At 49.8% G+C, this 16,435-nt stretch overlaps 2 protein-coding genes across 9 annotated transcripts in view; both read left to right on the top strand.

Annotated features, from left to right (window-relative positions):
- The window catches only part of PIK3R6 (phosphoinositide-3-kinase regulatory subunit 6), a 46,254-nt gene extending 45,505 nt beyond the window's left edge, over positions 1 to 749 (top strand). For all 8 annotated transcript variants that reach the window (XM_060290611.1, XM_060290614.1, XM_060290610.1 and 5 more), the window contains one exon: positions 98 to 749. In XM_060290611.1, the coding sequence (XP_060146594.1) occupies positions 98 to 251 (154 nt within the window). In that variant the 3' untranslated portion in view covers positions 252 to 749. The remainder of the gene's footprint in view (positions 1 to 97) is intronic.
- Positions 750 to 3,143: 2,394 nt separating this feature from the next.
- Positions 3,144 to 5,079, top strand: MFSD6L (major facilitator superfamily domain containing 6 like). The gene has a single exon (XM_030861440.2). The coding sequence runs from the start codon at positions 3,144 to 3,146 to the stop codon at positions 4,929 to 4,931; it is 1,788 nt and encodes a 595-aa protein (XP_030717300.2). The 3' UTR covers positions 4,932 to 5,079.
- Positions 5,080 to 16,435: the final 11,356 nt, after the last annotated feature.

Genomic DNA, 16,435 nt, shown 5'->3' with positions numbered 1-16,435 from the left:
TTGTCTATACCCGACGGTAAAGGGGCTACGGTTAAAAGGCCCAGGCAGATCTGACCCCTGAGATGGGTCTCCCGAGCTGGCCTCTCTCCGCCCACAGGTTCGAGGTTGCTCCCTGCCCAGAGCCGTGCTCTGGGGCCCAGAAATCCAAGGTGCTGGGACTCAGCTCACACCAGGAGGAGATAGAAAGGACCAAAGCCAAGGCCAAGCCCCTTCGAATGCCCATCAACACGTTCTCTGGCATCGTCCAGTGAGCCCAAAGGGACTGCAGAATCGCTGAGTCTGAGAGCAGAGGGCCCGAGAGGAAGGATACACCACCCCACCTGCCCCAAACACTCAGCAACGACTAGAACGAGGCTCCCTGGGGCGGCTTCCAGCCACATCTGAAAGCCAGCAAGTCCCAGGAGCACAGGGAGCTGGCCGTGGCGGGTGCGGTGGGGCAGAGCCCACACGAAGGGCCGAGGAGGCCCTGGCCAAGCTGTGTGCACGCAGCCCAGCTCCTCGCGCCTGTGTCCACTCCTTCGTTGATTTCCAATCCCTGCCTCTCCCACTCAAGCTCCCCACCCGTCCCTTAAAACCAAGGTGAGAGCTGCTGTCCCATGGCCTGGGGCCCCGTGGCCTGGGGCAAACAGGACGTGGGCAGCGGCAGCCCCTCCCGCCCAGTCTGTTCCCTTCCCTCTAGCGGGCCACTGCCCACCTCGCCCACTCCCAGGCGGGCGTCCCTCCCGGTTGAGAGGAAATGTCAGATTCAATAAATGCACACTAAAGTCTTTCTGCTCTCATCTATATCGAGCGATACTTGTGTTTTAGTAGAGAGCAGAGGCACTACGTAGTCTAACCTAATGACTCTGCTTAGGCCCAGGTAAGAGCTTGGTGAAACATTCGCTGGTGTGTTCTGTCCACCTGCCCGGCCCCTCCTCGTTCACGTTCACTGAGGGCCTCCTGATCAGAGATGTCCCCAGAACCGAGGTGGGAATGCAGGCTCGTTTCAGAGGAGCCAGAGATTAAAGACATCAAAATTCTTGGCTTTTGAGTTCAGATGTTAAGTCCGTACCCATCCCCTGGGCAATCCCAGGGGATGGTGGCAGTGGGATGGAAGAGTCCCTTCCAAGTTCGGGACCCAAGAATGGAGAGGTAAGCACTTCACTTTTGGCCTTATTGCCCTGGGAGTGGGGGCAGGTCTCAGAGCACGTTCTCAGAGCCTAGGGGCATGGTGTAAGAGGGGCTGCCTGGGGGCCTAGGCAGAGGGGCCCAAGAGCAAGCTTAAAGAGAGTCCCCACGCCTCTGTGGGCACAGGAAGCAGGTACGGTTTTCCCCAGGTAGTTGAAAGCAAACAAGCCCAAGGTAAGAGGTGCAGCCGTGAGTGGCTACAGGGACCACAGAACCTAAAGCCTGGACGTGGACTGCAGGCACCTTGATGGACACTACGTGGCGAAATCCCTGCCCCTCAGTGGCGATCCACCCTGGACAGGTGAAGACCGAGAAGTTGATGGATGTGCGGTCCTCCACCGAAGCTGCCCCTGCGGAGCCCGGGGCGGACAGGGACTAGGGACAGCCCTGAATGTAACGGAGATGGTTTTAAACAGGAAGTGACTGATATCACTGAATTTGAGTGAGTTTATCTGAACATGGCTAGACTTTCTTTTTCTGTCGTTGGGGTTATGTAAATTGATTCATATCAATTTGGGCAACAAGTACTAGGTTCGTGAAATAAACAGCTGCAGGGTTTACCAGCTGTTAGAGTTAGGTGAGGGCTCTGGGCCTTCTCCCCCAACAATCTCTCCACCAGCTTACAAAGAAAGTACGTCATAGACCAAATTCTGCTGCCCACTCAGATATGCCTCCCCACCCCCAGTCAAATTAGGTGCTCCGAACAAACCTTGCTTGAAACCTTCACGCAAGGACACTGGGTGGCTGGACACTGTAAAGTGTCCATCTCAAAGTAAAGTCTTCCCTTCCAAAGGGTCTGGACTGCTGGAATCTCCGGATTCTTAATCCTGTTCACCAAGGGAGGAGATGCCTCCAAAAATTATAAACAATCCATGTGACTTGGACACCACGAATTTCACCAGCGAAATGTTGCCAATATCTCTGGGGATGATTAATGAATCCACTTCCGTTGATCTGAGATCATTAACGTGCTTATATTCACTGCCTCTGGAGTGTGACTTGGATGAAGTGTTAGCTAACCACCTCTGGCGTGTGTATTCCCCACATGGACAACTAAGCGCTCTCAGTGTCGATTAAAGCGATCCAGTACATGCATAACGTTGGCCGGGGGTGGGGCTGAGGGTGGGTGCTGCACGGGGCTGCCTGGAGGAGCTCCCGTCTCAAGACCACCCTCAGCTGTCAGTCCCTCTCGGGGGATTGTCTCCACTGAAGAAAACTCTGTCACCTAAGGTCGTGCCTCTTCCAGAGGCAGCTCACATCCAATCAAACAGTTCTAGGCCCTGGGGACAAAAATAGCACTTGATTCCAATGGAGACAGACAATCAACAAGATAGACCCGTGAAACAGAAACCGGTAGTGTGTCTGACAGCGATGCGTACCACGGAGGAAAACAAGCAGGGAAGGGGAGAGTGTGAGTCTGGGGAGGGGGCGGGGTTTGTCAGCGAGGGTAGACAGGGACGGTCCCTGAGGGAAACAGGGTCGTCCTTGATGGGGGGGCCCATGAGCAAAGACCTAAAGAACACGGGGCAGGGGGGCATATCATGAGTTCCACTCTCGCGCCTCCTCAGCCAAGTTTTACTTGCCTGAAGCAGTTCAGGGATCTAACTCAGCACCGTGGGCTACGCGGGGGCCCTGGGGGTGGCCTCGAGCGCACCCAGCAGGCCTCAGCCCGCGACCCTCCTGCACCTGCGCACGTCTGGCTGGTGCGGCGGCGAAGGCCGTGGGGCGTGGCAGGTGCGGCCCGCAGGTGCGCCGGCACCGCCCCTTAGGGGCGGTGCCCTCCGGGCGGGGCCACTTCCGGGTCGGTGGCCGGACGTGGGGCGGTGGGCGGCCGTTGACCCGGTGACCGCGGCGCCGCCGGAGGCTGGAGCTGCCGTGCGGCTCTCTCCCGCCTCCCTTCAAGGGACATGGCGCCGCGCCCGCCCCGCGCCCCGCCGCGCCCTCCGTCCGCCCGGGTCTGACGGAGCCGGGCAGCCATGAGCGCCAACCCCCAGTGGGACACCAGCAGGGCGCTGGGGGTGGCCAGGTTCTTCCATCTGGTGTGCGGGGTCCGGGATGCCTGCGTGACCCCGTTCCTGACCCTCTACCTGCGGCAGCTGGGCTTGGCCGCGCCCTGGGTGGGCATCCTCATGGGAACCAAGCACCTGATCGCAGCCTTCTGGGCTCCCTTCTGTGCCTTCCTGGCCAAAAGCTACCAGAAGCGGAGGGTGCTTCTGATAGGCTCGCTGCTCGGCTCGGTGGGAGCCAGCCTGTTGATGGTCCTGGTGCCGCCCTTGGACAGAGACCCAGGGTACCGCTCGTGTAACGGAAGCCACAGTGTGACCGCCACGGTCCCACCACCGGCGGTCGCACTCACCGTGAACGTCACCTCCGCCCCCGAGCCAGCTCCGAACTACCCAGCGCCCAGCCTCCCAGCCGAGAGGAGTACTGGGGTCGGCCCAGGCGATGGCTTCAGAGAAGGGCCTGGGGAAAGTGGCCAAGAACCTTTCAGTCGTCTGCCCAGCTCCTTTGTGGGCTCCATCCAAGGAACCAGGACCACATCCCGAGTTCTCCTCCATCCTATTACTTCAAGAGTGAAAGATACTCCCCAGGAAGGTGCTTTTAGGGTGGTCAGTCCTGCCCATCCTTTGCTTGCTGGGGGTACGGCGTTGGCAAGTCCGGCCAACCAGTCGGCAGCCAGGGGGATGGCGGGGGCCCTCGACCTCTCCTCGGAAGGGTTGCGGTGGACTTTCATCCTCTCCCTGGGCTCCATGGTGGTCTGGGAGCTGCTGACATCCCCTGTGGAGCAGGTGGCCGATGACAGCCTTTATGAATACCTGGATTTTGTGGACGCCACTGACGGCTACAGAAGCCTGTGGATCTGGAGGCTGCTGGGCATGTCGGCAGGCGTGTGCGGCATCTCAGCCTTGGTGGGGCAGCTGGACTGCTTCCTGATGACAAATGGCCCCCGGGGTGTAGTGCACTTCTACGGCTACTCACTGGTCAGCACCCTGGCTTTACTGGTGAGCATTGCCTTTCCCGTCCCCGTCTGCAGGCAGTGGGAGCCCAGCTACAAAATGGTCAAAGCCCTGTCTCTCGTAGGCGGTGACCCCCGCCTCATCACCCTCGCCCTCACTGTCTTCTTGATAGGAACCGCCACCAGCACCGTGCAGAACTTCCTGTTCTGGCACATGAAAGACCACGAGAGCACCGAACCGGTCATGGGCGTCTCAGTGGCCCTGGGCTTGCTGGGGGAAATTCTACTTCATCCTCTCAAAACTCCGTTGCTTAGGAAGCTGTCCAGGGTGGGCACGGTGGGGCTAGGGCTGGGCTGCCTGGCGGGGCAGCTTCTGTATTTCTCTTTCCTCTGGAGCTGGTGGTCTGTCCTCCCCGCTCAGCTCTTGAGCGCCGTCAGCCACGGGGCTCTGTGGTGGGCAGTCGGGGCCTCCATAGAGCATCTGGCCACTCCCGGAACAGAGAGGCCTCTGAGTGCCGTGTTCCGAGACCACTTTTACGGGGTCGGGGCCAGCCTGGGCAGCTTCGTGGGGGGCTTCGTGGTGATGCACTTCAGCTTAGCTGTGCTCTACCAGTCCTGCTGTGTGGTCCTGTTGCTCTGGCTGGCCTTGTTCCTGTCCATCCAGTCCAGACTGCCCCAGGAGCGGACAATCAACTACTCTAAGCTGCTGGCCGTGGAGGCCAGTGACACGAGTGATTCTGAGCAGGGGACCGAACGGGACTGGCTCGTGAAGGCCATGAGAGACGAGCACTCAGACTGGAGGGGCTGAGAGACAGTCAGGATGCGCTGATCTGGGGAGGAGCCAAAGGGATGGACAGCACTTAGCCTGCTGGGGACAAACCCCACGAGTCCTGCCAGGAGTGCAGGGAGCCTGCGGAGACAAAAGCATGTCTGTGCCAAAGCCCCACGGGAGCATCTCATCGCATGATTTTCTTTACTTTTGTAGTAAAAGGAGATTTAACTTTTGGCTGTTCAGTCTTTTTAAAATAATGGAGCAAGAATACATTTGCTAAAAAACAAAAAATTTCCCTTTGTGGTCACTCTTTTTTGGCGTACACGGTTTGCAAGAGCTTTGCGTGGTGCTGTTGATTTCAGCCACGACTGAACTGCTCAGGTGAAACCGACGGGGCTGGGAAGGCGATGGAACTGCAGGACTCAGTCGGCAGAGGGGGCAGCAGGCTTCGATGAGTCGTGCACATTCCTGTGGATCTTAAGGCTTGAGCCCAAGCCTATAAAAGCCATGCCGTGGGCAGGTAAGGATGGTCATGAGAACCGAAACTCTTCTCTCTGTCTCTCTCTCTCTCTCCACTAATGTACAGTGGCCACAGTCACACCCAGGGACTTAAGTCTCCAATAAGAGAAAATGATGGGAAGTGTAATCTCTCTCTCTCCACTAATGTACAGGTGCCCACAGTCACACCCAGGGACTTAAGTCTCCAATAAGAGAAAATGATGGGAAGTGTAATGTGTGTTTGGGGGGATAGGGGGTGGAGGTGAACAGGTTTTCATTCTTACTCTCAGACGTGTGCGTCACCAAAATGGGATCCTTAGACTTAGATGCTTAGATGAGGGCAAGAGCCGTTCCACGTCCTCTGGACTCCCATTTTGCAGGCTCCACCTCTCAAGAGCACATGGAGACTTTCTGCATCTGCTCCGTGAGGGTGCGGCAGCCTCCTTAGGGCTAGGATGCTAGTACCTGTGCCATTGGACCTCCCACAACAAACCTATGAATAAATCAAAGTTGTTCACTGCATTTTACAAGCAAGAAAACAGAGTCTTAGGAAAGTCACACATTGGGTCACTTTCGGAAACACCTCCAGAGCCCTGATCTCCTTCCCGCAAATCTGGTGCATTTTCCGCTATGCCAGTAGTTCCCAAGGCTGGATTCAGACACCAGCCACAAATTCGGGGGTCCCAGGGCTACCCTCACTTCTGACCAACTGGCTACAAATTTGGGGTTCCCACTTTCCCCCTCAGGTTCAATAATTCACTAGAATGACTCACAGGACCTATGAAGGTACTACACGAATGATTACAGTTTTATTAGAGCCAAAAGAAGAGACAAACAGAGTGAGGCCTGGAGGGTCCCAAACGTGGAGCGGCCATGTCCTCTCTCCACGGAGTCGGAATCCACCACCTCTGAGCCACGGATGTGTGCAAATACACGGAGCATCGCCATCCCGGGAGACTCTGGCATCCGTGGTCTCCATTACATCAGCATATGGTTCATTGAGTCATTGGTCTGAGACTCAGTCTTCAGCCCCTGTCCCCTTCAGTCCCAACAGAAGCCAGGCCGGTGTCACATGGCTCAAAGCCCCAAACTTCTATTTAATCACGTGGTTGGTCTTTCTGGCACAGCAGTCCCTCCCCAGTTATCTCATTAGCATTAGGGTCCCTCACTAGTTACTTCATTAACATAAACCAGGGGCCCTCCCGAAGTCACGCATTAGCATAAACACGGGTGTGGTCCAGAGAGACCCACCAAAAATAACAAAGACACTCTTATAACTCGGGAAATTCCAAGGATTTAGAGGCTTCCAGGAACCAGGGACAAGGGGCAGCCCGCAGGCCCAACAGAAAACACATACACAGAACAAGACAAGCTGAATGTCAAGTGAGAAGTTCAAACAGTGTTTCAGGAAGTGTGGGGCAGGCGTGATGGCAGAATGCTGGGCGAAAACCTCATGGAGATGATGAAATAGGCCTGCATATTGAAGGAAGGATCGAGTCACAAAGACTTAGACCTCAGAGGTGTGACTTTTACGCTAGTAGCCAGCCACTAGATCGGTTCAGCATCATAAAGTTAAAAGCAAAGGAAATCCTTAGCTCGCAGCCTCATGGCTATCAGAGATACTGAGTTCTAACACATCTTAGTTCCAGCTAAGAGGAAAGTAAATATTGGATGAGCCATTAACCTTTCTGCTCAGCCTTACTTAAACCTTCATTTCCCAGGTGAGTTTGCAGAAAACTTGATCCTAGCAGGGAGGGGGGTGGGGGCATTAAAAAAGAATTCTGTGCCAAACAATTTAAGAAATTATGTAAATGACGTCACCTCTTAGAAACTTACAATACGTATTAGCAATGAAAGATTCTGGAAAGCCCTATAACCAACAAATCTGTTTAACTTTGTTGGCCCTGTAATTCCCCTGACATAATACGTATCACAACCTTCTTCCAGGTACACAAATCAGTATCTTTCAGAGCTAGTGTTCCCTAGAAGAGGCTTGGAAAACACCAATGTTGGTCGTTTTCTGTGTGACCTTTGTGACTCAGGGACACATCTGGGCTCCCACACCCAGACTGGCAAGAATCGAGGGTATCTGTGCTACAAAGCTACCTCATTACGTCAGAGCATCCACTCATTTTACAGGTGAAGCAACTAAGGCTCAGAAGGTTAAAACTCAAAACCAGATCTGTCTGAGCCCATCTGCTCAAGCTGTGTGTTGAAACTGGCTCAGATAAGTGGAGAGGCTGTTCTACAAGGGTAGCGGGTGATAACCAGGCAGGGGCATGGCGGGGACAAGACACTAAACTTGCTTGTGGATTTTGTATGAGGAGTTGTGGAAAATAGGCTGGAGACATGGGTTGGAGTCAGACTGTGGACACCCTCAATATCACCCTAAGGGAAAGGGAATTCACACAGGTTCAACCATGCCCGCCCCCTCTGTGCCTGACACCTGCACATGTCACACTCATAATTCTCACCACACAGATGCTCATTTTACAGCAGGGGAAACTAAGGCTCAGAGAGGTTAACCGACTTAGCTGCTCAGGGTCATGACTATTGGATGGTGGAACATAGCTTGAACCCGGATCTGACCACTGCCAATCTCATGGTCCTTCCTCTGAATATTCACGCTGCTTCCCGGAAGTGAAGATTTTACCAGCCAGCTGAGAGGCACTGAAAGCTTATACTCTGTCTTGCGGGTTGCACTGTGAACAACGGGTCTGGGTTGTGGGAGCTCCGTCAGGGCTGGGACGTCTGTTTTGGACAGACCATTGCAATTGTCTGGGCAGGAAGGGGGCTGCATCTCAGAAGCATGTAATGATCTAATGATGTGACAACATATGTGCCACGGATTGAATTGTGTCCCCTCCAAAGTCATATGTTGAAGCCCAACTGCCAATGTGATGGTATTTGGAGATAGGGCATTTGGGAGGTAATTAGGGTTAAATGAGGTCATAGGGTAGGGCCCTAATCCGATGGGATTGGTGTCTTTATAAGAGGAAAAGGAGACACCTGAGAGCTTTCTCTCCCTCTCCCTCCCTCCCTCCATCTCTCCCTCCCTCTTTCTTTCTCTCTCTCTCTCCCTCTCTCTCCACCAGTGCAAGAAGAAAGGCCGTGTGAGGACACATCAAGAAGGCCACTGTCTCCAAGCCAGGAAGAGAGGCCTCACCAGAAATTGAATTTGCCAGCAATTTGACCACGGACTTCTAGCCTCCAGAACTGTGAGAAAATAAATGTCTGTGGTTTAAACCACCCAGCCCATGGTATTTTATTATGGCAGCCAGAGAAGACTAGTGCAGTATGCAAGGGAGTTTCAGAGATGGAATCAACAATATAGCCCTTGGTTATTGATTGACTAACGATGTGGAGGTTAGGGAAGAAGGCGATATCAAGGATCACAGATGATTTTGCAATTTTGAACCCATGTGATGAGGGAAAAAGTCTGTAGAAATGGCAGAGTCCAGAATGACAGAAAACCAGTGCCTATATCATAAAAATGAAAGACAATACAGAAAAGACATTACTCCTAAGCCTGCTAGGTCCCTTCCACAATGGATGACTGCCACCGAGACCAGGGATATGGCTGTTTGGTGATACTTGTGATGTGGGGGAGAGCAGAAGACATTTCCGAAATCAGAGGGCTTTTCCAGAGCAATGTTCAGGAAACCTGACTCTCTTTTCAAGTCTGGTTGGGAAATAGCTTGGAGACATGAGTTTGGACTGGACTGCAGTTCCTCTGGACCCTGGGAGCCTGTGATCTGTGATGGGAGGGTGATGTGGTGAGGTGCCTTCTGTTACAGAAGTGAAGCTTAAGATGTGACCCCTCGGGCAAACCACTTACCCTTGCAAGGTCTCACCTTCCAAGTCTGAAAAACAAGGGCCTTGGCCTCCATGATCTTCCAAATTGTGCTGTTTGATTGGACATGATCCGTTCTTTTGAGCCTCGGCCCTTCTTACCCGGCAGAACGGTATGGCGTCCTGGAACCCGAGGGATGTACTGAATGAATGTTTATTTCCTTCCCTGAACCTGGCACTGTGCCCCTGGTCTGCTGTGCAGCGTGGCCACATGGAGCCCCAAGTCCCAGCCCTAGACTGACCCTCTGCCCTCAAAACCAGGGCTCCAGGGGAGTGATGGGATGAACCCGAGGGGCAGTCCCTGGGGGCTGGAATTGCGAGCCTGTGGTTGGGGGTCTGCGGTGGAAGGGGGAGCCCCAGGCAGGCACCTTTAGCTCAGGGAACTCCCTCCTAGCGGCATCCGAATTCCCGCTCTGCACATATCAACCATCATAGGCTGCAGCCTTGGACTCCTGCATCCCCTCTACCCTGTGCCAGGGATGAGGGCATCCTCTCGGGCCAGAGAGGCCATTTTCTACCTCCACATGGAGTGCGAGGGCCATAAGCTGAGGGCCAGGAGCTGGGACCGCGGAGAACAAACCAGGACCGGAAGGGAGGAAGGGAGTCGGCCCGCAATTCAGAAGTGTTCCACCAGGGGGCACCAAACACACGGGGAAAACACCCGCCTGGCTTCCTTTGGCAAACATGGGCCCGGGCCCTTCCCAAAGCTCCAGTTCAGGGTGAGGCCAGCTCCCTGAGGACCCTTTAGATGTTGAAGCTGGGAACTACAGGGGAAAAAAAAAAAAAAAAAAAACAACGAGGATCAGGTGCCACTGTTGAACTGGCTTTGAGTGAGAGATAGGACTCCTCCGGGAGAAGGACTTGGGAGCGGGGATGCTGCAGGGTTTGCAGTGGACTTGGCAGGTAAGAGACATGGGTACCAGCGGCCCTGCCAGCTCAGAGCAGCCGCTGGTATTTCTTCCTGAGGAGACAAGCTACCCTTATGCTGCTTTGGTCTTGGTCAGGGTGGGTGGGAGTCCCTGTAAGTGTGAAAGAAACAGGACAAATGGCTGCATGTACCACTTGAAGGTCCCAGGGCTGATGGGGGCCATATGGGGTCAGAGCCTTGATAGGAATAGTGTCAGCTTCACAGGTCCTCACCTCCTGCTTCTCAGCCCCCATCCGTCCAACCCTGGCTGCCCCTCGAGTCTCACCTGTTATATTTGGGTGCCTGCAGTGAGGGCCTCACCAGCGTTTACCAGTTACCCTGTTTTCACCAGCCTTCACCCGCTACCGATGGAAAAAGGTGGGAGGATTTGTCACCTTTGGGAAAATCCTGAGACCCTCTGATACCGCCATGATACGACCTTTCTCTCCGGAAGCAGATGGCATCGACAAACTGCCTCTGTTGTTCTTCGCAAGATATATTAAAACCTGTGTGCCCTTTTCCCAGAAAAGAGACTAGACTTCCCGTAAGGAGAGAATCTTTTTTTTTTTAATTAATTAATTTAGTTAGTTAGTTTTGGCTGTGTTGAGTCTTCATTGCTGTGCGCGGGCTTTCTCTAGTTAAGGCGAGCGGGGGCCACTCTTTGTTGCGGTGCATGGGCTTCTCATTGCCGTGGCTTCTCTAGTTGTGGAGCACGGGCTCTAGGCTCGCAGGCTTCAGTAGTTGTGGCACGTGGGCTCAGTAGTTGTGGCATGCGGGCTTAGTTGCTCCGTGGCATGTGGGATCTTCCCGGACCAGGGCTTGAACCCGTGTCCTGTATTGGCAGGCGGATTCTTAACCACTGCGCCACCAGGGAAGCCCCAGGAGAGAATCTTTTGCTTGGAGGTTGTAGAGGCTTTCAAGGTTTCCATTGGAGAATAGTGAGATGCTTGCCCTCCGTGGGGTGAATTAGGTGAGAGAGCTATGGTTGGGTGGTGTCACTACTGAACCTGCCATAAATAATGGCCACGGGGGGCCACCATTTCTAAGGAAAGTTGTGAGAGGGATCTGAATGCCTTCCCCCCTCACAACAGCTGCCACCATGCCAGTTGTGGGCAGCAAACCTACCTGGCTGTGTCTGTCTCAGGGGCTGGTGAGCCAGACCAGCTCGGGCGCTTAGGATATTTAAAGAAATACTGTCTTCCACAGAGGGGGTAATATCTGAATATGCTTGGCATTTTCTTGGATAGAGACTAAAGAAGCCTTTAGAAAACAAAACCATTTTTTAAAATGAACTCTTCTGTGTTACCTGGTGCCCAGAAATCTTTGCCTTACTACAATCAAAGGAATCTAAGCAAGGTGACCTGGGAGAGGAGAGAAGAGATACCGGGTACCATTACTACATCCAAACTGGGGCCCACCACCAGCATCATGACGTCCACCAGTGGAAACATGATGGGGTTTACAGGTGGAGGACAAAGTTTGCAAACAGGCACGTGTAGCATCAAAGCATACAATCAACAGAGCAAAAGGCAACCTATGGAATGGGAGAGAATATTTGCAAATCCTACATCAGACAAGGGGTTAATATCCAGTATAAAGAACGAACTCCTACAACTTAACAACAAAAAACAAACAACCCAATTATAAATATAGGCAAAGGACTTGAATAGACATTTCTCCTAAGAGGATATACAAATGGCCAACAAACACATGAAAAGATGCTCCACGTTTATAATCATTAGGGAAACGCAAACCGAAACCATGATGAGATACCCATTGTGGATGGCTGCTATCAAAAAAACAAAAACAAAAAAACAAAAGACCAGAAACAAAAAACCCAGAAAATAACAGGTGTTGACAAAGATATGGAGAAATCGGAACCCTTGTACACTGTTAGAGGAAACGAAAAATCCTGCCTTTTTCTGAACATACATCTCATGAGGAAGCCTGTAACTTAGCTGCACCTGCACCAGCACAGGATGACTGCCTCACCTTTTTCTTATTTCCAGTCCCCTTTCCCCACGCTCCCCACACCTCAGACCACCCTGCTTCTTTATCCCATAAATACCTCGAGGCCCTTGCCTTCAAGGAGGTGGAGCTTAGATCAGTTCTCCCGTCTCCCGGCCTCGTGAATAAACCCTTTCTCTGGTGCAAACCTCAGCGTCTCAGCGTTTGGCTCGCTGCACGTCGGGCAAACAAACCTGGCTTGGTGACAACATGAGGTACCTACAGTGGTCAAACTCATACAGACAGAAAGTAGAACGGTTGTTACCAGGGCTGGGGGCAGGGGGAATGGGAGGTGGTGTTTTGGGTTTTAGTTGGTGGTTATAGGGTTTTAGGGTTTTAGTTTTCCAAGATGAAGGAGTCTGGAGGTTGGTTGCACAACCATGTGAATGGATTTAACGCTACTGAACTGTATACTTACAAATGTTTGAGATGGTCAATTTTATGTTTCACCACAATTTAAAAAAATTTGTTTTAAAAAGAGGCAGGCCGGGGCTTCCCTGGTGGCGCAGTGGTTAAGAATTCCCCTGTCAATGCAGGGGACACGGGTTCGAGCCCTGGTCCGGGAAGATCCCACATGCCGCGGAGCAACTAAGTCCGTGCACCACAACTACTGAGCCTGCACTCTAGAGCCCGCGAGCCACAACTACTGAAGGCCTTGCACCTACAGCCCGTGCTCTGCAACAGGAGAAGCCACCGCAATGAGAAGCCCGCGCACCGCAATGAAGAGTAGCCCCTGCTCAGCGCAACTAGAGAAAGCCAGCGCGCAGCAACGAAGACCCAACGCAGCCTAAAATAAATAAATTAAATAAATAAAAATTTAAAAAGAGGCAGGTCTAATGGAGGAAGGCTCTGTCTCTTCCTGAGTTTAGCTCTTGGAGCTGAGGGTTCTAGGGTAGGGAGTAGGGGTCCCAGCTCTGCACCTTTAGCGCTAAGAGAGCTTGAGGTTCCCCTGGGGGGGGGGTGGATATTGCCTCCTTCCTTCAGCAAAGAAGCTGCTACTTTGTTCTCCAGCTACCAAAAGACTTAGCAAGGCCCAAGCAATTGTAGGGCCAGCAGAGCCATTCTTCTCCACGCTGTGAGCACTTTGAACTGTTTGGGAAATGAAAGGATTTCAGGGGACTCACAGCCTGGCTACACTTATCTCCAGGGCTGTGAGCCAGGATCATGCCTTGCATTTTCAAAAGTATTTTCCTTCCAAGATATTCAAGTTGTCGTCTGTGACCTTTGGTTCCAACTATAATTTTAGCCAAGGTTAAATCAAAGCGTTTGAAGCTCGCAGCTCATATTTCCACAATATACTTTGTAAAGTGTTCTGTCTGGTGTCCTGTCTTTTTTCTTTTCTTAAAGAATTTTTATTTTATATTGGACTATAGTTGATTTACAATGTTGTGTTAGTTTCAGACGTACAGCAAAGTGATTCAGTTACATGTACACATACATCTATTCTTTTTCAGATCCTTTTCCCATATAGGTTATCACAGAGTATTGAGTAGAGTTCCCTGTGCTATACAGCAGGTCCTTGTTGCTTATCTATTTCATAATAATGTGTATATGTTAATCCCAACCTCTTAATTTATCCCTCCCCTGCCACCTCTCCCCTTTGGTAACCAGAAGTTTGTTTTCTGAGTCTGTGAGTTTGTTTCTGATTTGTAAATAAGTTCATTTGTGTCCTTTTTTTTAAGATTCCACATATATTCCACATATAAGTGATAGTGTATGATATTTGTCTTTCTCTGTCTGACTGGCTTCACTTAGTATGATAATCTCTAGCTCCATCCATGTTGCAGCAAGTGACATGATTTCATTCCTTTTCAGGGCTGAGTAATACTCCATTGTATATATGTACCACAACTTCTTTATCTGTTCCTCTGTTGATGGACATTTAGGTTGCTTTCATGTCTTGGCTATTGTAAATAGTGCTACAATGAACATTGGGGTGCATGTATCTTTTTGAATTATGGTTTTCTGTGGATATATCCCCAGGAGTGGGATTGCTAGATCATATAGTAGCTCTATTTTTAGTTTTTTAAGGAACCTCCATACTGTTCTCCATAGTGGCTGTATCAATTTACATTCCCACCAACAGTGTAGGACAGTCCCCTTTTCTCCACACCCTCTCCAGCATTTATTGTTTGTAGACTTTTTGACGATAGCCATCCTGACCGGTGTGAAGTAATACCACATTGTAGTTTTGATTTGCATTTCCCTAATAATCCTGTCTTTTTTCTTCTTGTTCTGTAGGAATGTCTTCTACATTCTAGATATTCACCCTTTGTTGATTTTCATGCAGAAAATATCTCTGTTCAGTCTGTCACCATCTTTTAACTTTGGTGTCCTTTTTTGAACAGGAAGCCTTGATTTGTGATGTAATCAAACTTAAAAATTTTTCCCCTTACAATTTGTTTTGAGGATCGTGTTTAAGTATCTACTACCCCTGACTACCAGGTTACAAAGATATGTCTTACATTTTTCAATATTAGATCCACAGTTTTAGTCTCTCACATTAAGGTCTTTAATCCATTTGGGGTTTCCTTCACATATGCTTAAGATAGGCACCCACCTTTATATTTCTCCATCTAGCCAATTGTTAAAATACCATATATTAAACAGCCCACCTTTTCCTCCACTGATTTATGGTACTGCCTCTGTATACCTAGACCTGCCTTTGAGTTCTCTGTTTAGTTTCTTTAATCTATTTATTCCTGCACAATGTCACACTGTTTTTAGCACTTGGCTTTGTAATATGTCTCAGTATTCAGTGTGTCCTTCCTCTTTGCTCTTCTTTTTCAAGTTTCATTTCCCCTTATAAATTTGGAGTTAGTTTGCACCATCTCCGCCCAAAGTCTGGAATTTTTATTGGAATTACATTGAATTTGTACATTAATTTGGAGGAATTTGGCATCTTTACAATTGCTAAGTCACATTATCCATGAATATGGTATATCTCTCCATTTGTTCAGGTCTTTTTTATATCCTTTAATAAAGTTTTAAATTTTACTTCAAAAAGATCTTATGTAGTTTTCATTATATAAGATCATAAATACTTGATAGTTTCTGATGCTATTGTGAAAGGTAATTTTATTTTCTCTTATATTTTCAATTGGTATTGACTACTGCTGTCAAAACAAACCCTATTGGTTATTGTATGCAGGGCACCATCTCCAGTTATCTTGCTGAACCCTCTTTTTAGTTCTCTGTCTCTTGACTCAGTTGGGTTTGCTATGTAAAAGAGCATGTCATCTGCAACTAATATCAGTTTCGTCTTTACCCTGTTGACACTTGAACATTTTGTTGTCAGTGGTGATGGTGGTGATGAGGTTCATTGTCTTGGTTAGTGAGGACTTCTAATGCCATACTGAATAGTTATGGTTAAATAACCATATTTGTTTTGTTCCAGACCTTGAAAAGAATGTATCTAAAGGTTTAAGTATGATGTTTGCTGAAGGTTTTATTAAGTTAAAGAAACTCCCTTTTTTCCCTAGTTTTCTAACATTTCATCATAAACTATGTCAAGAATTTCCTGCATGTATGGAGAAGATGAGGTGATTTTTCTTCTCTACTCCATTTGTGTGATGAATTTTACATCAATATATCAATACTTTGGATTTTTAACTAACCATGAAATCTTCGATAGCCCCTATCTGATCCTGATAAGTTATGTTTTTTAAAAACACACCATTGGATTTGACTGGCCAATATTTAATTGATTCGTTAATGAATTAATTAATTTTGCATTAATGTTCACTTTGTTTTCTTTCACTTTCCTTAATCAGTTTTGTCATTATGGTTACACTAGCCTCTAAAATAAGTAAAGCAGCTTTCCCTCTCTCTTATGTTTTCTATCGTATGGGACAACTTGTATAAGACAAACCTCAATAAATGGTAAAAACTGGTTGTGCTTGAAGGTCCGTAGAACAGGGGTTCTTTTGTACATCCAAGCGTTTATACACTTAGTTTTCTATTTGGTCATATGAAATTTTACATTTTTCTAGAAATTTATCCTTTTTACCCAAGTTTTCAGATGCATTGGTGTATAATTATTGAGGCAGAAACTTCTGCTCGCCTACCCAATATCCATTCTTCTCTCTTCTTCACCCAAATCGTGTTCCTGGCAGCAACTGTGTTCCAGTGACATGTTTAGCTTCCCAGATACCCTTGCAGGTGGGGAAAGCAAAAACTTTCCCAGACACAGGTTCCACCTCCTACATAAGCTTCATCCCCTCCTCTTCCCCTTTCCTTAGAGGAGAAACAGCCATCTTGCAGCCATAAGGCAAGA

This window comes from Globicephala melas, chromosome 20, assembly GCF_963455315.2.
Source record: "Globicephala melas chromosome 20, mGloMel1.2, whole genome shotgun sequence".
Lineage (NCBI taxonomy): Eukaryota > Metazoa > Chordata > Mammalia > Artiodactyla > Delphinidae > Globicephala > Globicephala melas.
The sequence above is the reverse complement of the archived record's forward strand: the minus strand, read 5'-3'. Positions and strand labels throughout refer to the sequence as shown.